At 36.8% G+C, this 27281-nt stretch overlaps 1 protein-coding gene, 1 long non-coding RNA gene, 1 other non-coding gene and 1 pseudogene across 9 annotated transcripts; 2 read left to right on the top strand and 2 right to left on the bottom strand.

Moving 5' to 3' along the window:
- Positions 1-435: 435 nt before the first annotated feature.
- LOC121751434 lies at positions 436-9242 on the top strand. Of its 7 annotated transcripts, XM_042146179.1 has the most exons (8): positions 436-601; positions 1330-1729; positions 2159-2234; positions 2439-3824; positions 4191-5756; positions 6410-6735; positions 6995-8677; positions 9073-9242. In XM_042146179.1, the coding sequence occupies exon 5, from the start codon at positions 4480-4482 to the stop codon at positions 5530-5532; it is 1053 nt and encodes a 350-aa protein (XP_042002113.1). In that variant the 5' UTR covers positions 436-601; positions 1330-1729; positions 2159-2234; positions 2439-3824; positions 4191-4479; the 3' UTR covers positions 5533-5756; positions 6410-6735; positions 6995-8677; positions 9073-9242. The 7 variants fall into 7 exon arrangements, with proteins under 7 accessions (XP_042002113.1, XP_042002110.1, XP_042002111.1 ...); XM_042146176.1 differs by having other exon boundaries at positions 2159-3824; XM_042146177.1 differs by having other exon boundaries at positions 2159-3824; positions 6421-6735.
- TRNAW-CCA lies at positions 4344-4417 on the bottom strand. The gene has a single exon. It is a non-coding gene; the product is annotated as a tRNA-Trp (tRNA).
- Positions 9243-9250: 8 nt separating the features above from the next.
- LOC121751436 lies at positions 9251-9900 on the top strand. Its single transcript, XR_006040074.1, has 2 exons — positions 9251-9448; positions 9576-9900. It is a non-coding gene; the product is annotated as an uncharacterized LOC121751436 (long non-coding RNA).
- An 8837-nt stretch (positions 9901-18737) lies between these two features.
- LOC121750396 lies at positions 18738-21918 on the bottom strand (annotated as a pseudogene).
- Positions 21919-27281: the final 5363 nt, after the last annotated feature.

A 27281-nucleotide genomic window follows, 5' to 3' on the forward strand; every position in this document is an offset into this window, starting at 1 on the left:
CACCAAAAAATAAAAAATAAAAACATCGCATGAAATAATAAAACATTAATTGATAAATTTTGAACTCTGTTTTTTTTTTCAGATATGACAACAATCATATAAAAAGTTTCACTAAACTGAGTTTATGTAGTATAACTCACATAAAACATTGCACTAAAAAATAATCTCATGTATGCTAAAATAATTATGTAATCAATAATGATAATGAAAATCATGCTAAAACAATTATATTTTTTTAATAAAGAGAGTTAAAAATTAAACTAAAATCTACTAATAAATAAAATGAATACAGTAATGGCAAATTACGTGCTGAGAGTTGATGTTAACATAATTTTGAATTTTGGGTATGATCTAATTATAAAAAATTATAGTACTATAAGTACTAATTTATTTTTTACAAAATTATAATTTAATTTGAAGGCAGTAACAGTTCTGTCTCCATCCCCGCTGCCTGAATAAGGATTACTAATTTGACACACACTCTCTCTCACGCCGCCATCCCCGCCGCCTGGTCATCGCCGCTCAGTCGCTCCCCCACTGCCATCCCGCTCAGACACAGCGCCGCCTGGCGTCCGGTAGCCCACTGCACGCCCACTTGAAGGTAAAATTTTGTGTTCCATTTTGGCATACAAATTTCTTTTGAATGTGCTGTGGCTGTTTTATACTTTGTCTTTCAAAATTAGTGTGTTTTTATTGAAGTTGTAATCATTGTGTTTGTAAAGGCAGTGCTAACACCAAATATAGCAATTAAAACACCATTAAAACCAATCCCAATTGAATGTCACAATGTTATTTTATTCATTGTGATTCTGCAAAACTCAACAATATTGTGTTTCTGCAATAGTATCACACAAAAAACCTATCTACCTACCAAACTGACCACCCCTAATTCATCATGGCTGCCCGCTTGGCTTCCTCTGCAGCACGTTGCCAATTTAATTTACTAGTACTTTTCACAGCCGGGGTATCAAAGAAAAATTAGGGGTATGAACTGAGGGTGTAGGTTTTCAGTTTCTCACTTGTGTTCCAGAAAAATCGGGCTCCGTCTACTTTTTCTGATTTTTTGGTGTTTTGCGTGTTGCTGGACCTCAAACCCTAAGGATCATTTTGTGTTCAATTGCTGGATGGAATTTAGGGTATATGTTTGATTATCTATGCTTATTTCACACTCTTTCTGAGGGAGTATATATTATTTGTGCAGTGAGTGGGGCTAAATTTAGTACGTTTTGTTAATTTACTTGCTGCTGAGATACTTGGGTGTTGTTGACTTGGACATTTTCAGTGTCAAGGTCTCTATAAAATGTTACTGAAGTCTTTTCATTTCTGCAGTGGAGAGGTGTATGACTTTGTTTTTTTTTTTCTGACTGATTGAATGGAAGAGCTCTGGATTGACTAGCTACAATACATATATTGGATAGAGAAAAGGACGAGTTGCATGTGTTGTGTGTTTCAGATTTAATTGAGTAGCACAAGATTCCAGCGTTGTCACTTCATAATGGACAGCGACGTTCCTTCTTCCCGGAGGACTGAGGAGTAGCTTCAGTCATGGAGGAGCGAAGTCACACACTAAGAAAAGGAAGCTGAGAAGCGCGGGTGTTGTCAAACAAGTCCCACAAATTTCAAAATCTGCTCGCTTCGATGAATCGCTCAGATGTGTGGAAGAGCATTTGCCGTGGAAGAATTTGCAGCTGATTCTGTCGCTACAAGACAAAAACGCTGATATCAGGAAGTAAGTTTACTATGCCTTTTATTGTGCACATGTTGATTTAATGGATTGAGCTCATTGTGTTTAGATGCCTATAAGTTATTGTTATTTCAAGGAATTATGAGAATATAGTTTGAGGCGTGTGAATATTTAGTAGCATTCATAGAGGAAATTAGATGCGAGCAAGATGAGAAAACTTGTTTTAGCAGTGTGAAGGTTTTGAACACCCAGTTTTGAGATGTAATTACAGTTTATGAATTCATTATCGATACAAATTTATAAGTTGTCGTTGCGAGTTACTTTGTTTTTGTTCTATTGAGTCTAGTTTTGCGTACGTGTGTGCAAACATGCTTGAATGACGAGAACTCAGCGATTGTTTTTTTAGCTCTTTGTTTAGTTTATGAAATCCTTTGGAATCCAATACATATTAGATGATAAAGAGGTCTACTGCAGGAACATTGATTTAGCATTTGATTATGCAAAATCAAGAAATAATGAAGACATGGATGATATTGGCCGGAGGTCGCAGGTATTGGATACATCAAGAACGATAGTTTTTGTAAGCAATTGGATCCAATCATGTCTCATTTCTTCAGAAAAGAAAATAAGGCATGATGAAGAAGCGCCTCAGTTAGAAACTTCTGGGTCAATTATGGATCTTAGATTGCTGGAAAATCTTTCATTTCTGCTTGGAGGAGTCGAAAAAACTTAATGTTTCGTTGACATGTTCTAGGGACTTTTTACGGGTGATTCATGCAAATTGCAAGGGATGCATAATCTTTTGCAAATGGAACATCCTCAGCTGTTAAGGAATCACTTTCAGGAGAACAAATACAAATTTATGATATTGTGCTTGATTGTGTCTCGTTGGTATTCTCATTCCATTGTGGAATTGCTAACAAAAATTTAGACCTGTGGATTTTACTCATGGATAAAGTGATTGACTCAGCCTTGAAAGTTTTAATGGGCCAGCATGACGGAAGCAAGCTTGGGGGTTTCAACTTGCGGTTAGCTTGTTATTTGTTTGAGCCATTTGCTAAGTTTTTATGTGTTCACCTGACACGTAAAAATGGTTTCCAAAATTTCCTTGATAAGCTTCTTGGGCCTCTGCTGCACTTGTTACATGTTTTGCATTCTATACCTTGTGACAGTGGTGATGAATGGAAAGTTACTATACCTAAATGGATGGAAGAAGTTGTGGCTCAAGGACTGTTTCACCCCACTCATATTGAAGGATTTCTCAGCTTGCAGAGTTCTGTTAGATATAGAAATTCTTCTGATAATTTCATAAAAGATGGAAAGCTGGTGAACAAAAGTTATCACAGGCATTTATTTGATGAAGTGGAGAAGATAGTAGCAACGAAAAATGACTTGGCGGTAATTGGTTTAGGACAGTTGCTTCACTTGTTTGTTTGTTGTGTTATGAAGCAAAATGGTATTTCAGTTGGTAGTGGAGTTCCTAGGGGGTCAAATTTCAGCTTGACCACTCATGTTTCAAGTACCCTTCATCGTAGCCAAACAATGGCTCTAAAAGTGACTCCTTCAAGTCACAGTCAGAGCATGAATGCTGAACTTTGGAGATCAATATTTGACTTTTACATACAGATTATGGAATATCTATTTATCTATTGGCAGATATCAATAAATATCTCCAAACAGAAGGGGAACTAGGTTCTGCATTATATAATGTTTGTAAAACACTAAGATCCATTAACAGTGTACTTTTAAGCCTCATTTGTGACAAACTGTACTTAAGAACTGAGGATACCTCTGAAGGGGCTTCCCAGATTTTCTTGAGGTCTGTCCATGCTGTGTTGATGTCATTATCTGCAAAAATTGAAACATCATCTTTTGGCAATAATGAAAAATCAAATGGGGAAGTATTGATTTCATTGAGGACAGAGCTTATATGTAGTATAAATCACTTGTTAAATATTGAGTATGAGGTTATTGGAGATGATCTTGAAAGCTTATGGATGATGATTTTCTCCTCTGCTACCTGCTGCTACAGTTCAATGGACATGCCAAGTCAGCCTTTGCTGTCCTCAGAGATATTGAACCTGAGCTGCAGGCTTATCGACGTATATAGTGACCTTCGACAGATTAGAGACCATACATAGTGTGTGCTGTTATTTTTTTGTATAACTTAATTTGTTTAGTATGTCTTTGATAAATGATCATTGGATATTCATTGTCCTGTCATAAAAGTTTAACAAAGATTATGGCACTTTTATTTCTTATTTCTTTAACGTAGTTTTCTTTTAGTGAATGAAATAAGTATGACTGCAGACTGTTTGTTGAATGGAATACGATCAGGCATCGTTCCTTTACCTTCTTCGAACAAGCAATTCTTTCAATTTAGCTTTTGGAGGCATGATTGTAGCCATTTCTTTATGGAGCTGATAGCAAAACTATCGCAAACTATGTTGATTTGCATGAGTTAAATGCGCATCAGTTTTATGACTTGTGTATTAAACTTGTGTAGGTGGATTCTGCTATCTTTGCACTATGTAAAGCAGTGAGGCAATCTTTGTTACTTGTGAGGGATAGTGAAGCATGATCCACAGGAGGTCCAATTTGAATTGTTGTGCAAGCGACTGAATTCATTTCATTTTAATTGGATCCATGAAGAAAAAATCACGCTCTGTAGGATTTGAACCCACGACATCGGGTTTTGGAGACCCACGTTCTACCGAACTGAACTAAGAGCGCTTTCTTATCAGAATAGAAAAGAATGTAAAGAAAAGATTCTTTTTTTTTCAAATTCATTGAGCATGCTGTTCTGCTCTTCAAAATTTAGGCTCTCTCTTAGCAGTGCTATTAAAACCATACCCGAAGGCCAAGGATCTGCTTGCCTTAGGCAGTTCTGTACAGATATTAAGGAATCTCTGGAGTGGGTGGGATTTGGAGATGAGCCAGCTGGTAGAGGTGAAACGGTGAAGTCAAATTCATATAGCTCTGATTTACTACAAGGCCATTTGCGAGAAGAACTCATGGGGAAGATATTGTGTGAAGTATATGCAATCATTCTAGACTCAATAGCAGTTACTTCTGGTAATAGCTATTCAATTGGCACTTCTTTGAAGAGTTTCATAGAAATCATACGCCCCAGCTTGGGTAGGCTGATTACCCTTCGGGTGGATAGTGGCATAGAAATTTTGAGCAAGAGTACTGGACCTGACAATGTAACTATATGCTGGTTTTTGGTGCTCTTATTGCGTTTGATAGTATCCTGCAGAAGCTTATTTCGGCAAGCCATCAGCCTTATGCCTCCTGATGCTTCAAAGAAGATGTCTGGAGTAATAGGTGATTCTTTAACTGTTCACTGTGGAAGGGATTGGTTGGAGATGACCGCTTCCACTGGTGAAGGCTTTCTTTCCTGGACCCTGCCACCTTCAGTGTCCCTCCTTGATGTTATAAATTCGGTTTCAGATATTTGCATTCAAGATTCTGCTGTACTTTGCCCACCACTGGTGTATGTTTTAAATGTAATGGCTCTCCAGAGACTTACTGACTTAAATAGACTGATAAAGTCTTCTGAGTATATGCTTCAGTGGAACCAAATGAAGGATCAAACTAAGTTTAATGATGATGCTGATCTGTCTTTCAATTGTAAGCAAATCCGAAAATGGACAAAGTGTCACAAAAATGAGAGAAGAAGCTGCCAGTCTGACAGAATTTATGTTGGGAATGCCTTCTGTCTGTTGCCAAGGACAAGGAGTCCTCATCCTTTCGTGGTGGTGTTGCAGATGGTTCCCAGATTCATCGTCTGCATGATAATAATTCATCAGACATTGCCGCAGGCTTCTTGGATGAGAAGTCATTGACATCTGCTCTGTGGAGGTTATTTTGTAAAAATGTTGATATATGGTGCTCTTATTCTAGCAAGAAGCACTCAAGGAATTTTCTTACACATATAATCAAGAGTTCCCTTTCCTGTTTAGTCGGCTTGCAAGAGCACGATATAAGTACAACTGGGCACCTGAAGACAAGAACTGTACTGCAGATAGCATTGGAGTTTCTAAGCAACATCATATCTTATGAGCAGAGAGTAAGATGCAATTAAATACTGCACGTAGCAGACATTCTTCTCTGCTATCCATGTTATTTCTTTTCATCCAGTGCTAACAGTCTTAATCGAAATGTTAAGGGGACAGTACATGCTACTTCATAAGAAAACAATCTGTTTAAATGATCCATAAGCATGAGTTGTGAAAAACTTACGATTTGATGAATGATTACAGAATATACGTGAATTGCAATCATGGTCACCAAGGTTAACCTATCAAGGTCCCACATCAATACTAAAAAATGAGAAGAGGTGTGCATAGTGTTTAATTATGTAAGAACTAGTCCCAATGAAATGATGGATAAGAAGAAACACTTAAGAGCTAAGCTAAGTACCCTATGTTTTTCAGAGAACCTATGTTAAGCCACTTATTATGAGAATGAAATGGGATTAACTACCTGGTCTGAAGTCATGAGAAATTAGTGCATGATCTTTAAGAAGTCAATATGTAGAAATTCAAGTCTTCTAGGCCATTTCATTTACTTATGATAGATATCTACTTAACTAATTATTTTTACCATTGCATCCTCATTTGACAGTATATACTTGTTACCTACTCGCCTTTTCGAATTTTCTTCTTCAATCTTAGACGTTGGCATCTTTACTTGCCTGCTCCTCTCTGACTTTTTTCTCAGTTTGTCCGCAGATATATGGCGTCAATGTTCTGCAGAATTCTGCAGAAGTCAGTTCTATCTTTATTTAATACTTCTGTAGTTGATTTGAGTGAGTTGCCTGATTGGCTCGAGGCAGTAGCGGCAGTTGGAAATACATTTGATGTGCAAAGCGGTACTTCACCTCAGACAAGACATAATATGGTACCAGATGAATCTAGCAGTGGGCAACTTGATGTTGAATTTGCTAGGTGTCAATGTCTGCTCAATCTTCTGATGCGGATGCCAGAAGAATACTTAAGTTTGAAATCTATGTCATAGTACATAACGTACATTCTCAATTTTGAAAGGTAAATTATGCAATAGCATATCTTGTTTCCCTTCTTAAAACTTATTTAATGTGTAATTAAACATGAGTTACATTTAAGAGGTGGCATATTCAACTGGCTAAATAAAGAACACTGAAATTGCGTTTCTACACTGAATCCCTTCTGACTTGCACCTTGGAAATTGTATATTCACACATAGAATGAACACATACATCTCAGCTTTAATTTTGAGATGAGCTTGCTTCACATTTTCTCTTATGTTTGATGATTTATTTTTCAGGATTCTGGTTGGGAGCTTGTTAGGAAAGCACAGCCAAACATGGTCCCTCAATTCTTATCAGATATTTCGATTGCTTGTGACCTGTAGAAAGGCTCTTCAGATTTTAGCTGTAGCTTCTAGCAAAGATAATGTGAATGGGAGTCAATCACTTTGCTTATTTCCTTTGCCATGGCTTCTAAAATCATTGTCAGTGGCAATTGAGTTTCAACATGCATTCCCCGAAGATGTCGCTTTCGAAGCTAGAGCTGCACTTTTCTCATTTTTGGATTACACATCTCGTGTGTTGCTGATGGTTACTGAAAACCTGTATCAACATTCAATTAGCTCTGCCGATCTGTTAGGAATGCCCACACAAAAAGAGAAAATGCAGATCGGATCAGTGAACAATCTGGCCTTCTATCATATCCGAAAGAGACTCTGGTTACATCTCAAAGTATCTCAGAATTAACAAAGGCATTAGAAGACGACCTGCAAAAGTCTTTGGTCACTGTCAGGGAGGCATCTGGTGATAAGAAAAGAGAGTGCATGACTGGACCTCAGAGTTTGAATAAGTTATCATCCACAATTGCTTCTTTCCAAGGACTATTATGGGGCATAGCTTCTGCTTTAGGTAGCCAAAAAGCAGGTGTTAGTAATTCCAGAACGAAGTCTTCAAGTTATGATGTCGAAGTGATGTCAAGAATTAAGTTGTGTGTAGAAGCATGCATTGAATTTGCAATAAGTTTTGTGAAGGCGGTGTTTATTGAGGATAATCTGAACCCCTGCATGACTGCAAACAGTGATGAATTGAGACCAAGAGCCTCATGTAGTCAGTACAGTGTTTCCAGAGATGGGACAAATGAGGGATGCCCTACTGAGGCAATGGTGCCCTCTGATGTAATCAGTAATCCTACAAAATGTGAGCCTAAGGGAAAATCCCGTTTATCACTTCCAGACCTGGAAGCTTTTCTGAGGTTCCACATAAGAAACTTCATCTTAAGAAATCATTGCTGATGAAAGTTTTAAAAGGTGAGAATCTCGAGGCAGCTTTTTTCTTGGACAGCTGTTTATTGCATGTTCAGCTATTTTAAAACTGAACATGCAGATTGAATTGACTTCCTTATCTTGGAGCTTGTTTCCAATTGTGCAAGACATTTCTGAGTTTATGCTGGTGGAATTTTCCAGAAGTGAATTGCCAAATCAATTCGCTTTGTTTTTGTTAGATGGTGTTGTGAGATTCCTTGAAGAGCTTGGAAATTACTTTCCGCATATTGATCCTTCCTTGTCCAAAGATCTTTACATCAAGCTTATAGTCTTGCACTAGAGGGCCATTGGAAAGTGCATCTGTTTACAAGGAAAACAAGCAAAGTTATCTTCCCAAGACAGAGGATCACTGACTAAGTTGGCTGGTCAAGTGAATTCCCAATTTTCTTGGGCAAGAAGTCATTTAGTTGAATTGAAGGGAAGGTTGACGAAATCATTTAGTACGTATGTTAGGAAATCATCTGAATTTCACTTGCTATCTATCATTCAAATTTCACTTGCTATCTATCATTCAGGCTGTTGAGAGAGCTTTAGTTGGGGTATGGGGAGGCTCAATGACAAATTATGAAATAGTTTGTGGAAATTTAGATGGAGGGGAGGTCGCCTCTGTAGTTTCCGCTGGTATTGTTTGCTTGGATTCAATTCTTGAATATGTAACAGGTAAATCTTCATTTTCTATACTTCTATGTACTAAAATTTACTACTACTACTACTACTACTACTACTACTACTACTACTACTACTACTATTTTGTTTCTTTGCTTTATTGCATCCATTTTACATATTCAACTAATTTACCATTGATTTATATTGGTTAAAATCCTTTGTTTTGGGGAGGCAAGGATGATAATGAGCTCATATTGGTAAAGGGGCTTCTTCACTAGAAGCTAGATGGCACACGGTCATTTCTGATAATGATACAAAGCAATAAATGGGACCTTTTCTCTACTGTTAAATGTTCATATTCTATGGTTAACATAGATTTAGTTAGTCGTTCCTCATTCTAGTTCCATTCTATTGGATACAGTATTCTCAGTTTCATTTGTGATTTGCAGGGCCTAGGCGTTTGAATTTGATAAAAAAAAAAACACATCCAGAACCTAGTTGCTGGTCTTTTCAACATCATCCTTCATTTGCAGGGTCCCAGAATCTTCTATGGATATGTCGACGATTCTGACGTACCTATGATTCTGGAGCGGTTACTCTCATGTGTATCGAATTACTAACAAAATATCTGGAAAACCCACTTTCTTCGAAATAGAAGCCTGCCACATGGCACAGTCCCTGCGTATACCTGGGACACTCTTTCAATACTTTCTACAACTTCTGATATCTGAATCTCTTCTCATCTGCTCTGGATCGGAAGGCTTCAATGGAGCTATATGATTCTTGTTGCCGTATGCTATGTACTGCTCTAAAGCATCGTAAAAGGTATCTTTCCTTGTAGTCTTGGCCATTTCAATTTGAGCAGCAGAAAAAAATTCCTATAATCTTTCTTTTTCCTGCATCGATGTTCCATCTATACTAACTTTTCTTCCTTTTCTTCTTGTGCGTATAGCGAGACTCGTCAGTGCATAGCTCTTCTTCAAGATTCAGTAACTGTACTTCTTCATTGCGTAGAGACGGTAAATACCAAGCATGCTCCTGGGAGAGAGATCTTCGAATGGGAAATTCAAGTATGCGCGGGAAGTCTGCGAAGAATATATGAAGAAGAGGTGTGCCTTCTCACCTCAAGCCTGTCATTTGACAGTTAGTTATGAAATATTTGTCACTGCTGATATATATCATGTGAACTTATTGTCTACTTGTTTCTTCGTCTCGTAAAGTTTTCCATATGTTGTTATCAGCATCTGCTTACAAGTTCTTAATGTTTTATTTTTATCCACACCTGCCATTAACTTTTCGTTGATGAAACCTAAACCTCTCTACAGAAGGATGTTTTTGGGCAATTCTCGTTTCAGTTCCTGTCTCGTTTTCAAATTGAAGCTCCACATATTTACCAAATCAATCTTCTGCTTCTTTGCTCAAATCCTATTTTTCTGCTCAATTACTCACAACTTTTCTTTTCTGAAAAAAACATCATCATTAAATACCTCTTTGTTGCAACGAATGCCTCCACAATCCAATTCACCTAAAATTCGGAATTTCATCGCTGCCATCAGAATTTTCCCCAAATTCCCATACTCTTAAAATTTCAAATCTATGAACCTTAAGTTTGAATTCGATATCTCAACAATTCCCCTTTCTCTGAATATTCGATGCCCACTTCAAGAATTGGATGGAGTTGATCTATTTTATTGATCTGTGTTTAGTGTGATAAAGAAGTAAGGATCGGGCAATAAGAAAACGGTGGAAGAAAGGAGGAAGGAATTATTAATTTTGCACAGAAGCATTGAAGGTATAATTTTATGGAGAAAATCGGGCTTATATGGTACTTTACGTTAAAAATAACGTAAATGTATTCATTTTGTTATCTCTTTCATATATGGGGAAAACGCCAACCGTATTGGCTTGTCTATAAGTGAAGACGCCAATATAGTGGACGTTTTATAATTTCTTCGTATTTTAGCTGTATTTTCTCCAAATACAACTAAGTTAAAACACGCCAACCAAGTTGGCGTGTTACGGGAAAAAACGCCAACTTCATTGGCGTTTTTCAAATTGAAAATGCTAGTGTAGATAGAGCAAGGGGTACCACTGTACCCCCAAATCTTGACTTCTTTAATATTATTTCTTATACATTGACTGATTACATAATTTAGCCCAGTGGTAGAATATTCCTTAATTCAATCAAAGAATCCGAGTTTGAATCCCAGCGGTGGCATCTGCTTTCCATTTTTTATTCCTTTTGTTTTTATGCTTTGCTATTTATAATTATTGCTCCATTTTATTTTTTCTTCTCTCTATTTTATAGTTATATGTTTCTTTCTATTTTGTAGTCATTATATTTTTATGTATGCATATATAATTCATTCACAATTAATATTGTTTTTATGTTTTTGTTCCTTTTGTTTTTATGCTTTGCTATTTATAATTATTGCTCCATTTTGTTTTTTCTTCTCTCTATTTTATAGCTATATGTTTCTATCTATTTTGTAGTCATTATATTTTTATGTATGTATATATAATTCATTCACAATTAATATTATTTTTATGTTTTGCTATTTATAATTATTGCTCCATTTTGTTTTTTCTTCTCTCTATTTCATAGCTATATATTTCTATCTATTTTGTAGTCATTATATTTTTATGTATACATATATAATTCATTCACAATTAATATTGATATAAGATATTCACGAGTCACAACTAATATAACGAAAGAAAAATGATCGATCGAATTTTAATAATCTAAATCAATATAAAAGTCGTACCCCCAAAATAAAAATCCTGGATCCGCCACTCCCAATGCCATGGGCGTTTTAACTTAGGAAAACGCCAACTTGATTAGCGTCTTTCATAAACATGCCAACGTGAGTGGCGAGTCAGTACAGAATGTGTGTTTTTAACAATGGCGACGGAAATATCAAAGTATAGCGTTTTTAAAATGGCTCTCTGGCTGACAAAGCAGCTCATCGTTTGAGGAAGGATTTGATTTACGGGAATTCAGGGTAAGATGGCGAGGCATCATTGCTTCATGGAGAAGACGTCGCCTTTTCAGGGTATCCACTATGGGCCGGACGCGGCTATAGCCGCGTGTAGGGGGCGGTGGGCAGGCGGGCTATAGTGGAGTTGGTGTCCACCCGCGGGGCGGGCACCGAAATCGGTAGGGGGCGGACGGGCTTCAGCCGACTCCGGGGCGGACGCGGCGATAGCGCAGCGCCTATAGTGGCGGCACCGTCCGCCGTGGCTATTGACGATTTCATTTTTTTTTTGCATTTCAATTCACCTATAAATACGCCCCACTCAATTCATTATTTTCACACCATTCCAACTCTACATCATTAAAAATTTCTCTCACTACAATTTGTGGTCGGAAATGAACAATTTGTGAAGAGACAGCTGGAATGCTCTGATTCAACAGGTGCAACACCAGGCCGCCCGGGAGGAAGCGGCCCGCTTGGCGGAGGATGCGATCCCTCGTGCCATTACTCATCGGCGGACAATTCCACGAGACCACGTCGGTGCGCACCAGCGTCTAATGGATGATTACTTTATGGATAACCCCTGTTATCCACCCGAGATATTCCGCCGGAGATTCAGGATGTCGCAACAGTTGTTCAACTATATAGCGACGAATTTGGCGGAGCGTTACCCCGGTGCTTCACCCTCCGGCGTGATGCAGCTGGTCCGATCGGGTTGTCTACGCAACAGAAGTGCACCGCTGCAATCCAGCAGCTTGCCTACGCCGGACCAGCGGACATGTTTGATGAATACCTATAGATGGGTGAGACGACTAGCCTCACGGTGCTTAGGCAGTTCTGTAAGGGGATCCGAGAAATTTTCGGTGGGGAGTTTCTACGGAAGCCCAACCCGGATGAGTTGTCAGCGCTTACTGGATATGCACGGTTCGATGCACGGGTTCCCAGGAATGTTAGGAAGTATCGATTGCATGCATTGGGAGTGGAGGAACTGCCCCGTGGCATGGAAAGGCCAGTTCACAACTGGATTCAAAAGCAAAGATCCAACGATGATTCTGGAAGCCGTTGCGGACTACCGTCTGCGGATCTGGCATGTGTATTTCGGTCTGGCAGGTTCGAACAACGACATCAATGTTCTTCAGTCGTCGCCGCTCTTCAACGAGGAGTGCCGGGGGGAGGGTCCAGAAATCAGCTTCGTAGCCAACGGTACGCAGTACAGTAGGGGCTACTATTTGGCCGATGGGATATATCTGCGGTGGCCCGTATTCGTGAAGACTGTCCGCCAACCATTGGACCGAAGAAACAATATTTTGCGCGCAAACAAGAGAGTGCTAGGAAGGATGTTGAGCGGGCTTTTGGTGTCCTCCAATCGCGGTGGGCTATTATATGGTGTCCGGCACGAGTTTGGCACGAAGATGATGTCGTGAATATTATGTTAGCATGTATCATATTGCATAATATGATAATAGAAGATGAAGGATTTGCGGCAGAGCGATGGGCGCCGGAAGAGGGCGCAAGTACAAGTCACGGTGTTGCCTCCGCGCCGATCCAGATGGGCGTACCACGGAGCAATGAATATTTGATCCAACGCTTCGCTGATATGCGTAGGACCACATCACATAACACACTGCAGGCCGATTTGATTGAAGAAGTGTGGGCATATAGGGGAGGTGGTAGCGCAGTGTAAACATCTTAGTGATTTGTACTAGATTAAATTTAGTGTGTAATTTTAATTTTAATTTAATTTTAATTCGTATAGTCGTCTTCTTCTAGTTACGTATAGCCCGATAAATTTATTCATAATTACTTGAAACATTATAAAATGAAAGTTGATTATAAAATTTGGAGGCTATTGGAGGTGTCCACATAGTGACGGGCACAAAATTTTGGGGCTATGGACAACAAAATTGGGGATATGGACAAAAAATGGGGCGGGGCTATTAGGCGGACACCCCAGCGAAGATGGATATGCCTTTTTTTGAAAATTGCATCGCCGTATAGTCCAACTTGCATGCTTCCATGGGGAGTATGCATGCATTAAAAATGCAAAGGCATGCATTACCTCTTCAATTGTGAGGGAGTTCCATGATGATTCTCCCACCAAAATGCCATGCTTACTGCCATGTGGAATGAGAATGTATTTAATGCAAAGGCTACATCCTCTTCATTCCCTCTAAGTACCGAGAATAAAGCAAAAATCAAGGCTGCACTCATGAGGATTCTCCCACCAAATGCCAATGCCTACTGCCATGTGGAATGGGAATGCATTTAATGCAAAGGCTACATCCTCTTCATTCCCTCTAAATTCATAGTCTATGTTGTCTCTATATCGTCCCTTAACTACTATTTGAGGGTCTCATTGTCCTTTTTATCTCCATCCCTTAACTAAGGAATGAAACTTGCAACGCTTCGTCCCTTATTCCGTCCCTTAAATTACTATTCATTTTTTATTTTTATTTCCAACCCAATTCAATTTAAAAACACAATTCATTAAAATTAAAACAACATTACAACTTAAACTATTACATGAAAAGAAAAAAAACACAATTAAAATCCTAAAAAATAAAAATGACAAAATTTACGTATATTAGGTTTTATTTATTTAAATTTACAGCTTCTCAATTATGTCTAAAAACGATTAATTATTTAAATTTATTATTTGTAGGCGCGTTCACGTAGCATGTTTTTAAAGATAGTTCTTAGGAAATGGTCCATTTATTAAAGTTGAATATTACCTGCATAATATACACAACTACTAATATCGTGCAGGAAAGCGTCCACTAATTCGACACTCACTGGTTGAGATATTTATATCAAACATTTAACATAAGTAAGTGAAAAATAAATAATCTTTTTAGATTGGATTTATTGAAAGAAGTTCATCGCACTTAGCAAAGATTTGTGAAAAAAAATCATGTGAAATCCCAAGGAATATTTTAGATTATATTGGTGTGGCTGATACTGATTGACTATCGATTTCTAAATTGAAAAATTATTAAAAGCTCCACCAACATTTAATAAAAAAAACTCTTACATTTCTTTCAATAAAAATATAAAGGATAAGAATAACTGAAAGTAACTCAAAAAAATTCATAAGATTAGAATGGTAACTAAGTCAGAAAACAGAACAGTAACTCAAAAATATTCATAAGATTGGCATAGTAACTGTCACATTGAAGTGATACAAAAGTCATTGATAGAAACTAAACAGGATTAGTGTTCACAATATTAGAACAGTAACTCAAAAAGGCTTCTTCACTCTCCATCCTCTTCAGTCTTTCTTCCACCACTTTTGTTTCATCTTGCGTGCATTATCCGCAAACAAAGCCTTGCGCTGAGCAGCGGTTTTGACATATGGTGCCTGGCAGATCTCATAGGACCGGCATGCAAGGCCATTGACATTGGCATTACCGCAAACATAGCAAAAGCTGGTCGCCATTATAGCCGTGAACAGTCTTCCAGTGTTCACTCATGGCATTGACAGATTGAGTAATCTCTCTGCATTCGGGGCAGTTGCAAACGCAACGGCACCCTCTTCTCGACAAGGATTTCTGCTTCTCTCCGGCTTTGCATTGGAGTTCTTGTGTTTGGCAAACGTGCCAGGCCTCAAGCCACTTCCAAAGCCAGCCGCCAATCCTGCATTCCCTAAACCTACAAGATCAGATCAGAGAGAAGACATCCGAGACAAGATCAGATCATAGAGAACACATCACACAGACAGCGATCAGATCAAAGAGAACATATCTGAGAGATATATGGGCACAAAATGGGAACTATATCTAAGCAAGATCAGATCAGAGAGAACACAAAGATCAGAGCACATCAGAGACCAGATCAGATCAGATCCGAGAGAACACATCTGAGAAAGCAAGATCAGATCAGAGAAAGCAAGATCAGATCAGAGAGAACACTTCTATATATCTAAGCAAGATCAGAACAGAGAGAACACATTATCAGATTTAGCAAGATCAGGTCAGAGATAACACATCATCAGATTTCTCTCTGAGAGATAGATGGGCACAAAATGGTCTCTGAGAGATATATGGGCACAAAATGGGAACTATATATCTAAGCAAGATCAGATCAGAGAGAACACAAAGATCAGAACACATCAGAGACCAGATCAGATCAGATCCGAGAGAACACATCTGAGAAAGCAAGATAAGATCAGAGAAAGTAAGATCGGATCAGAGAGAACACTTCTATATATCTAAGCAAGATCAGAACAGAGAGAACACATTATCAGATTTAGCAAGATCAGGTCCAGATAACACATCATCAGATTTCTCTCTGAGAGATAGATGGGCACAAAATGGTCTCTGAGAGATATATGGGCAAAAAATGGGAATCATATATCTAAGTAAATTAAGCAGATACAGAAAAAACATACAAAAATCTATCTAACATAAATTGAGATCTCTAAACATATATTGAAACATACAACTATATATCTAAGTAACATAAGCTGAAAAAACATAACAAAAATCTATCTAAAACACAAATTGAGATCTCTAACATATACATCTATTGCGATCAGATCATGCAGCAGAGGCACAAAAATCTATAGCATAAGCAAAAAAATCTATCTAAACATATCATATATACAGAATGGGAATGAAAATAAAAAAAACCTTTCAGATTGAAAAGGCTGCGAAAAACTTCATTCTGAAGATAAAAAACTGCAATCAATCAAAATCCCTCAGTCACATATCAACATATTTATAGACAAAAAACAAAGACTGGGCTGGCTGGGCTTGCAAAATTTAATTAAAAGAAGCAATGGGCTTGCAAAATCTCATATACAATTAAAAGAGTATTAAAAGAGTTCCTGAATTGGACTTGGTTTATTTTGCAAAAATACTAAAAGAAATTTGAAAATTAAATAAAACCCTAAATAAATGTGACAAACTTAAAACCAAAATAAAATGGGAACTATAATCTAATCAATAAAATTACCTACGGTTTCCAGATCTTAACTACGAGATCTACGGGCTCAACGGGCGAGTTTCATGCTTCGATGAAACAAAACCTCCACCGCCGCCGAACCGCACAGATCTACGGGTCAGATCTACGAATTGCAGCTTCGATAACTCAAAACCTCCACCGCTGCCGCACCAATCTCAACCGCATAATGTTCCCCCGCTGCCTCAACGGCGCTGTCGCGATCTACGACCGAGCCGTGATCGCCTCTGAGCTGATGGGGGAGTTTCTGAAAAAGACATGATTAAAAAAGAGAGAAAAATGAAAAAAAAAGATCAATTAAATACAAAACATCTGCCTGAACACCCATTACAATTTAAATTCATATCTGTAACAAAATTTAAAGAAATTGAAAAAAAAAAATTTGTTCTGTACCAGATCAATTAGATCAAAAAATCAAATCTTTAAAAAATGTAAGAAAATACAAATCAATTAGATCAAAAATTGATCTAAATAAATTAGATCAACATCATTAAAAAGGAGAGAAACAAAAATGAAAAAAGATATCAATTAGATCGATCGATATATATCAATCAAATCAACATGAATTACAATTTAGATCTATACAAAATATCGTTAACTAAAAATTTGTTCTCCAGATCAATTTTAGATTAAAAAACAGATCTTTAACCTAATTTTTAAAAAATGGAAGAAAATACAAATCAATTAGATCAAAAGGTTGTTCTTTCGGTAATAGAAATTGAAATCAATCATCATCAAAAAAGAATGAATTGGTTCAAACGCTGAAAAATCGATCTAGAGTTTCATAATCGATGATCTAGAGTTTCATAATCGATGAAAATAGAAACTGAAACCAATCATCATAAAAAAAGAATTGGTTCAAACGCTGAAAAATCGATCTAGAGTTTCATAATCGATGAAAAATCGATATAGGAAACTGAAACCAATCATCATAAAAAAAGAATTGGTTCAAACGCTGAAAAATCGATCTAGAGTTTCATAATCGATGAAAATCGATATAGGAAACAGAAGACGAATAGAGAGATGGAGGAAATTTAAGCGGTACAGAGGAAAAGGATAAAAGAGAGAGAATGGAGGAAATTTAAGCGGTACAGAGGAAAAAGATACAAGAAAAATTTTATCTGTGAATGAATGATGTCGTGAAGTTGACAGATGACATTATTTATAAAGCTAACCCTAATAACAATTGGGCCTCTTGTGTTGGGCCGAATTATTACTCATATTATATACTATCTATATTTCTTATTTTCCTTATCTTTCAAAATTTGTAGTATCTAGAAATTAAAATAACAAAATTTAATTTTTCAAATTTATTAAACTAGTATCACCACACAATTTTCACGTACTAATACAAATTCGCAATAAATTAACAAAAATTAAAAGCAATATCATTACTAAACTTTAAAACAAATATATAATAACATTTTAATTAATAACTAAAAATATGTCTCAATTAGCTAAATACTCCTATAAAATAAAGTCATAAAAGATGTTGATTAAAACAGTTTAATACAAACAGAACAATAAAAAAATACTACTATTGCTTTTTGACAGGGGTGTTTTAGCTTGGTTGTCAATAATTGCTTTAGAAAGTCGGATGTTGTTTCTGAGCATTGGGCAACTTATGGGAGGAACTTCTTCTCTCGATATGACTATGGGAGCATTTTACAAGGTCAGTTGTAAATCTATAATCAGGATCAACCGACCAAGTAATATAGACAGAAGACAGCTTATTGAATACATAGATGCGAGAAAAGGAGTAGAAATTAAAGAAAGTTCTGTTTAATGAGTTAAAAAATGAATTGAAAAAAAATATGAATCCTACTTTTATACTCCTCTGTCCCAACATTTCTTTTCGGCATGAAATTTTATAAAGTTCTGTTTAATGAGTTAAAATAAAATATTAAAAGAGAATAAAGTAAGATAGATGAGAGAAAGTAAAGTAAAGAATTAATAAAGTATGTGCGATTAGATGTATTGTTTTTAGTTAAAAAGATAAATGACTAAGTACTTGGGACAATTCAAAAAGGAATACGACTCAAGTAACTTGGGACGGATGAAGTAATAAAATATGAAGGAAATAAGTTAGTGTAGTGTTTAGTTCATTACCAAAAATAGCAAAAAATGTGTGACAAATATTGACCGATGAACTAAAAAGAAAATTAATAACAAGTAGGTGCTTTGAAAGAAGCTGTGTACTTCAAATAGAGAGAGGCAACTTAATTTACAGCTTATTCATTCATAATTAAAAGCTTATGGAGGGATAAATTAAAGAAAAAGATTCAAAATCCCCTATATTGTCCCAAAGATGCTGCTGCTGCTTTATCTACATAATACTACTAAAATGAATTTCAAGTTCTGGCTAGTTGATAAATTATCCCAAAGCCAGGGTATTTGGAAGTGAATGGAAGCTGAGGACATTTTTCGAAAAACTTTTCAAAACTAACTATGGTTAAACGTAGAATCGAAGTTAGAGGAAACCCTCGACACCCCGGCCAGCCTGCACCTCTCTGTAGATTGAAAGGGCTTACTCCATGACTTTGGCCTCGGAAAGTAGTTTAGCTCTCTTCTTCCCGGAAGGATGAGTAGCAAGATAATCTTGCAGCTTTGAAGAACCTCCCACTTGTTCCAACTTGTCGTACACCTGGGGAGCTACTCGAGGATCGTACCCTGCAGAAGCACTCCGATGTAATCTGCTTCCAACTCCATCCTGTCAGATCATAACCAAATATTCCAAGATACATAAAAATTTTCAAAGGAAAATTAAGCAATGACAAGATTTGCAGAATGAAAAATGCAATCATGCGCAGGTACAAGGAAAACAGATTATCAATCAAACATGATTTTTCTAGCAACGAGCAAAGTGATCCATTCTCGGACAATTTCATATAAATCTAGCAGTAACACACAGATATTTGGGTTAGTTCTCAAAACTTGAAATTGAAAGGTAAAAGATGTTAGCAGAATGAATGAAACTAATGTTACAACATCACTACTGAACCATCGATGATGCATTTTTCACTGCACAATTTAAATCTCAAGCAGCCGACATTATACCCAAGTCGAAAAGGGAATCAAAATGTTCCTACATGAATCTATCTCTTGTCTGCAAACAGCTCCATTAATGGCAAATGCACAAATGAATCAATTTTTAGAGTTCTAATGATATGTGAGTTTCCATCTTCTGCGTTTCATGCAGGGAGAGTACAATAGTAGTATAGTGAAAGATCATTAGGTGAAAAGAGTTTTGCTGTAGATAGGAAGAAATGGCGCCACCAAAGAAAGCTTGTCAGCTATGAGTTCTCGACCACTTTAGCTACTCTGTTTTCGATCTAATGCTTGCTAAACTAGCTTCCAAGGTTTATGTTGAAGCAGCTACAGGTTCTGTAATCAGGCTCAGCTGCTCTATTTTCTATCTAATGCTTGCTAAACTAGCTTCCAAGGTTTATGTTGAAGCATCTACAGGTTCTGTAATCAGGCTCAGCTGCTCTGTTTTCTGCTGCTAAGTCAATTGACATAAGCAACCTAACAGTGAGGGATTGTGATTTTGGCCGTGACTATTATAACTGTGATTATTATTTGTCCAATCGACCCAGTGAACATGGTGGTCCTAGTTATACAGAGCTTCTACTACGATTGTTGGTAATTATCGCAGGTGGCAAAAAGCACAACCTAAAGAATCAGAGCAAGAGGTTTGATCCCATTTTATTTTCTACATTCATTAATCAATAAACTGAGTTGAGAACGAATCAATGAAAAATAGGTTGATGAAGAGCTGAAGAGAGCTCTATAACCAACAGCGCAACTGATTCCTCCATTCCAATACCCAATAGCTCCACAACAATTTAGCACGGTGGCACCACACGTAAAGAAGCCTATTACTACACATGAGGCCGGCTATAGGCCTAACGGATTGCAGAATCGAGCATACTTCTTATATAAAACTCACACAACACAGATGGGCAATGTTGTATAGAAACACAATTTGGCAGACAGACTCCATAGCTAATGAATCAATAGAGTAAACAAGAACATGAGCATCAACACACACAAATTGATCATTGCAATGACTAAGTAACACACAATACCTCCTGGAAAAAGGAAGCCTTAGGAAGAGATTCGACATTGTGTTGACAACATCAGGCATGAAAAACTGGTAAAGAATCAACTGCAGGATTGTGAGCCACACGTTTTTTGAGATATTCTCCGCAGCATGCCTCGCAACAACGTGAGCAACCTGTTGAGCAAACAACACAAACAACCATATTCAATAAACCGAGTAAACAAAGAACCAAGCAACATAATGCACAAAGTCCAACCCCTTGGGTAAACAAACATCTTCAATAAACCAAGTAAACAAAGAACCAAGCCACAGAATGCATAAATTCGAAGCCCCACCCCACCTCATGCCAATGATAGTTGCGATTTCAGCATCCGCTCGAAAATGATTGAGCAAACCAGTGAAGACAACAATCTTCCCACCAGGCAAACAAAAAAGCATCCACAGTAGGATCATTAACAAGGATAACCTCCCATTCGAATCCCTCCAAATGTTATGTTTGAGACTTTGGCCCAACTTCTTGACCCTTTTTCCTACTTTGCTGAACCCATCCATCATCAAGAATCTCATTCTCCTTACGCCACTTATCCTCAGCAATCCACTTCTCCTCAAATTCTCCCACTGCCTCCTCCGGTTTGCGAGCATTCTGAGGAGGCTCCAGGCTTTCAGACGAGTAGCAATGTCAGTCCAGACCTGCTCCTTCCTCAGCCCCTTCTGCACAGCCTCGACTATGTCCTGAGCTATCTTTTGAAGCCTAATACTCTCGGGGTGAAGAGGGGGCACGATTTTCCCCTTGTATTCTGATTTAATAGTCTTGAAATTGGACTCGCCTAATTGTTTCTCAAGAGAACTCCAGAGAAGCACGAAATGGGTTCTCTTCGTGTAGGGCACGGTCTCCTAATTCCCAAAATAGACAGTGATTACAACACCAGAACCTACCAAAACCACCATCGAGAATAGAATTCTCGGATTCTGACTCCACCGTTTGTATCCCCTGGGTTTGAAATGGTGGACTTTGTTTCGGTCCACAAGGTAGAACCTCTTTGCCCCATCAAGCAAAGGGCTTTTCCGTTGGTTCTGTGCAAGTGAGTGCCTCAAACTCAAAATTCTTGGCGCGGATCTGGAAGAGAGAGAAGTGGATTCGTGGAGGGGGGATTCTGGGTGCGAAGGGATTGGAATTGTGGCGACGAAAAGCATCGGAAATGAATCTTGTCGATCTTCTGTACCATCCCATTGCGTCGAATTTGCTTGAAATTGGGGTTCTTGAGGTAAGATTGTAGTGATGTGTAGAAACAGGAATGGAGGAGAGAGAAAAAGGGCAACAAGAGATTGTAGGAGTGCTGAAAATCTTGAAGACTAGAGAGGATGATCGAAAGCTTCGGCGCACAGTCTTCACGAGCCCAATTATTTCATGCAAGCTTTTTTTAAGCCCTTGGGTTTATTTCTCTTTTTGTTCATTAATTTTGACAAATTAATATACTACTTTCGCATCTATCTATACATATATAAAGGGGGAGTTTTGGGGGTATTTATGGAATTATCTTCAAGCTTAAATATATAATTTAAATACTATAATCTAGACATTAAAGAAAAACTATTATATAGATGTTGTTATGAATTTAAATATTTATTCATAGTAATAGCCGTTAATTTGTTTAGATTCTGTATTTTAATATTTATAAGTTTGGGTTCCATAACATTTTTTCCTTGAATTTATTATCTTTAAATGATGTAACCGCTCTACAGAACAAAAAAAATGGAGGAGGTCGTGCACTCAATAGTCTCTTTTCTTAATGATTATGGAAACGGTTCTCCATTAAATTACCTTAATATTTGGTCTTGAAAAATAATTAAATTACAACCGTTTTGCACCTAATTCAAATCCATGATTGAAAAAATCATGTCTGCCGGTTGTTGGCCGGTTGTTGGCCGATTGTAGACCATAATATATGGTGTGAGGAAATTATTTAATCATCTTCATTTTGCATTTAGTATAAATCCATTACTAAAAGATGTTTGAAGGTTATAAAAGGGGAAGTATCCATGATATATTTCAAATCAATATTTTTTTCTGCTATCAAATCTGTGACTTTTTAATCCATGATACATTATTCTTGCCATTTCTATGTAAATGTTGTATATACATATATGCAGAATTTATAGACGAGGAATACCGTCGATTCTGCAAAACTATGACATCGAGGCTGTAGGGTAGCAGGTAATAGAGAATCCTTTTAATATTTTTGGTTGAATTTGTGTACAATGATGATACGTAGAAATCAAAAGAGAAGAAAAGTGATGTTGGTGGTGTGAAGTTTGTATTTCTGTTTCTTATTCGTCGTCGGTGAATTTTCTGTCAATGAAGTGATGTTGGTGTGTGAAGTATGATGGAGGCGATGGATTCTTCTTTAGGGTTTATTTTGGGGCAGGATGGATGGTTGATTATTTAGTGTATTTGTATTAACACTAAATAAATGTATTGATTTAATTATGGTATGTTTTAGTAGGTTTATAATTTATGGTACAAATTATATAGGTGTACAATGTCGGTTCATTTGCTATAAATTTGTTAATTTGTAGTGACTCATTTTGTGTTTCTGAAATTAATTTTTTGGTTGATGTGTTGATGATAGGTCTATAGTTATTCTCTACCTAATCATGTGTTCTTTGTATCATAGTAAATTGAGTTGTTTTTTCCATATGATTTAAGTCGCAATATGATATGAAATTTTCGTAAAATAGTATTTTAGTTTTATTCAATAGATTTACTATATTTGTAGAGTATTTAGAATTTAAGTAAATGTATTTGCAATATTTTTTATTATATTTACTGTTATGACTATATAATTTTTATATGAAGTTTTATTTAGTGTATTATCACATTATCGTTACATGGAGTAGTTAATTAGTTTTATAAATCAAGTTAAATATTCGTTAAGCTTAAAAATTACTATCATTAAATTAAAACTGAATTTTGTTTATGGATTTATACATTTCAACCGCCGGTTTCACATCTTTAATTGAATGTGATGAATATTTAATAATTGAGTGTTCAATATGATTATTTATACATTTCAATCGACGATTTCACAATTTTAATTGAATGTGATGAATATTGAAGAATTTAGTGTACATGATTATAAAATGTTCAAAGTCTAAAAATATGAAATAAAAAATGAGAGCAGTTACACTTCTCTATTAATTTAAAATCATTTATTCAATTCAGCCGTTTTCAATTATAACAATAAATATGAAAATAAAGAGTTGAGAATTGAAACAAGAGTCTTTTAATTAAATTCATTCATCATATATAAACGGGCATGTATATACTCATTCTTCATTCTCCGAGCCACCTCCGCTATGCACCAAAATTTCTAAATATTCTATAAAGCGTTGTTGGAGAACAATGAATATGGACGCTAAACTAGGGCGGATGGAGAATTTTATTGATATTTGACTCATTTGTTGGTCATGATGAGTATATTTTAAAGTTAATGGTTTAGGATTTAGGTTTCAAGGTTTGGGTTTTTAGTGTATAGGGTTTCTATATTGCAATGAAATGAAGATCGACTAAGAAGTGTCTCACCAGTGCAATCTTAAATTATTGCAACGTAAACTTGCTCCTGCAGTTATAAACTCAACGGTTAATTCATATTTTCACAGAATTAAAATGCTTTTTAATTTTAAGTCTAATATTTAAATGTCAAGACAATTTATTAAAATGTCAACACAAATATGTGCTGAAATTTTAATGTGATCGTATTGACATTTTAAAGAAAAGTTAGCATTTAAACGCACTCTTGTGGCCATATGGGGTTAACGTGATTGAAAAAGTATAATCCAAAGTAAGAGGATGTCGAATATTCTTTTTTTATCATTTCACATTCACAAATTTTATTTCGCATAATGAAATAAATATGAAGAAATTAAAATGACCCGTGCATCGCACGGGCGTGATACTAGTTTCAATATAAAAGGAAGACTTTATACAATCGATAATGAATGTTGTTGTGAATTGTGAGTGTTAAAACTTAAAACTTAAAACAGAGGAATTAGTAGTAGTAACACTGTCCACAATTGTGGCCTTGAAGGCCACTAAAAGTTGGCCCGGCCACCAAATGTGGCTCTCTTATGGCTCTTCGTAATGGTAAAACCCCATAAAAACAAGGGCCACGAAATGTGGCCCTCTCCAAAAAAAAAATAATTTGTTTACTTTTTTTATGATATTTTTTAATTTAACTATATTAAATTTTATTAGACTAATAATTTGGAAAATAAACATAATTTAATAAAGTCTGGATTTGTTGGTCCTGCACATATTGAAATTTGATCATTTTGGTCCTCCATCAACATTTTCGTTAAAAACTAACGGTCAACTGGTTTAATCCCGATTTTGACAATATTAAACTTTTCATTCTGATTTTGTACTCCTTAATTAATTCCCAATTATTTTTATAAACATCCTAAACCCATCGTCACCACCCCCGAACATGTTCCACTCCAGCTTCTTCGCCCCCGGCGGCCGCGACTCCGGCGACAACAGGTCAAACAAATTTCTTTCATTTTTGCCATCCTCTTCAATTGCTTGAATTGCTTCTTCCTTCTGCTTCAAGTTGTAGAAAAACCCACTCTTTATTTGGGAATTCATTTTTCGAAACCCCTAGCCCCATTTTTTTCAATTTTGTGAAACCGAGCGAAGGGGTATTTGAAATTGAAGGGGAAATTGGAAGGATAAGATTTTTCTGGTGGGAATTATCGATCGATAAATTGAGATTAATTGAAACTTGAAATGAGGGAAGAGGATGGGGGGAGGTGGCGTACCTCACTGTGGGGGGAGAAGGAAGGGTGTGATGAGGGGAAAATAGCGGTGGCGGAAAGGAAGTATTCGGGGCCGTCGGTGGGTTCGATTTTGTCCGATTTTGTTGGGTTCTTGATTTTGTTTAGCTAACAGATTTGAGGTTCTCCCATTTTTGTTGGGTTTTTCAATTTTGGGATTCTTAGATTTTGTTGGATTCTTGATTATGTTAGGTATTTGAAAATGAATTTCAATTTTATATTTTTTGAATGAATGGAGAATTTGAATTTCTGTAGATTAGAATTTTGAGATGAATGTAAATGGATGAAAAAGATGAAAGATGAGAAGAAGGAAGAAGATGGAAATTGAAGTGAAACACTCCAAATAAGAACCCTAAACATATTATTTAATTGGAGTGAAACACTCCCTAAACATATTATTTAATTCTAATTTTAAAAGGAATATTTATAAAAATAATTAGGGACTAAAAATTCAGAATTAAAGGTTTAATTTGGTCAAAATCGGGATTAAAACCCTGACCGCTAGTTTTTAACGGAAATATTGACGGATGATCAAAATGATCAATTTTCCATATGTGCAGGACCAAAAAATCCAAAAGATCATGTTTAGGACAAAAACGTGAAATGATCATATGTTCAAGACCTATTTTGGCCTTTACTCTAAATAGTTTTGAGTCGTAAACCTATAAAATGAAAAACTTACCTACGAAAATAAGATAGAACATTTGTAGAACTATTACAAAAAAAAACAAAACAAAAAACAAAAATGATACACTCTTCTCGCCATCTACTGTTTCTATAGCCACCACCTCTAGAAAATTGTAACGCCCGTACTTTTTATAGTGCTTGACGCACATAAAATCGAGGAACGGTCGAGAAATTTTTATTTGGAACAACACCAAACATAAGTGGTTGCGTTGGACGATTTTAATCGTTGTGAAGACAAGATAACGAATTAATTAAAGCATCCGTGAATTGTAATTACCGAAGGAAATGCGAGAAAATAAAGTATGTATATTTGGGCTTTGCAAATTTATTTAGAGTCCAATTGACTATCTACAAAATGGCTTGGCCCCCCAACTATTTAAATATCTAACTAAATAATAATATTGCTAACATGGGCTTGCAACAAATTGAGTCCACCACATGTAATTAATTTAGAAGTCCAAATCTCTCCAAATAATTGGGAGCAAGCCCAAGAACTTCCATCTCCTTCTTCCCTTCCCTCTTGATCGAGGGTTCCTCAACCAAGGGACCCTCCAAATTTCCACTCTTCCATCCTCCACCTTCCACCATTAATCCTACAATCCAAGAGTCACCCAAAGCATTACTTTAGCTCTTCAAACTCTTCCTCACTTTACACTACACAAAAGAAAAAAAAAGAGAGGTGGGAGGGAGACGAAGAGAAGCCGAGAGAGGGAGCAAGAGGAGGAATTTCACCACCAAGCTCAAATTTTTGGAGGTATAATCATTTTCTATCCCAAGCATGATTAAGTAATAGCCATGCATATATGATTTTCATACATTCACCTTCCACAAACAATTCAAACAATTTAACAACAATTGAAACTATCGAACATCGCTGTATTTAATCGAAAGCACGAAAGAACACAACTTTGTAATAAAAACGTATCTTGCAGGACGTTTCGGGGTGGTTCCGGGCTTGTTCGGGTGGTTTCCCGGGGAGGGAAGGTACCGGCAGCAGTCGGGCGGCGTCCCCCGGCAGCAGGCAGCGGAGAGCGGCGACTGACCTTCATTCTCGCCTCAACGGCGGCTGGCGAGCAGCTGCGACGGCAACTCCGGCTGGAAGGCACGCCTGCTCCTCCCCGTGGCAGCAGCAATGTCG

The sequence above is a fragment of the Salvia splendens genome, chromosome 10, assembly GCF_004379255.2.
Source record: "Salvia splendens isolate huo1 chromosome 10, SspV2, whole genome shotgun sequence".
In the NCBI taxonomy this organism is placed as follows: Eukaryota; Viridiplantae; Streptophyta; class Magnoliopsida; order Lamiales; family Lamiaceae; genus Salvia; species Salvia splendens.

What these genes read in the sequence shown, in the direction of transcription:
- LOC121751434 (XM_042146176.1), top strand. Translation starts at nt 4,480, where the DNA reads ATGCTGTTCTGCTCTTCAAAATTTAGGCTCTCTCTTAGCAGTGCTATT.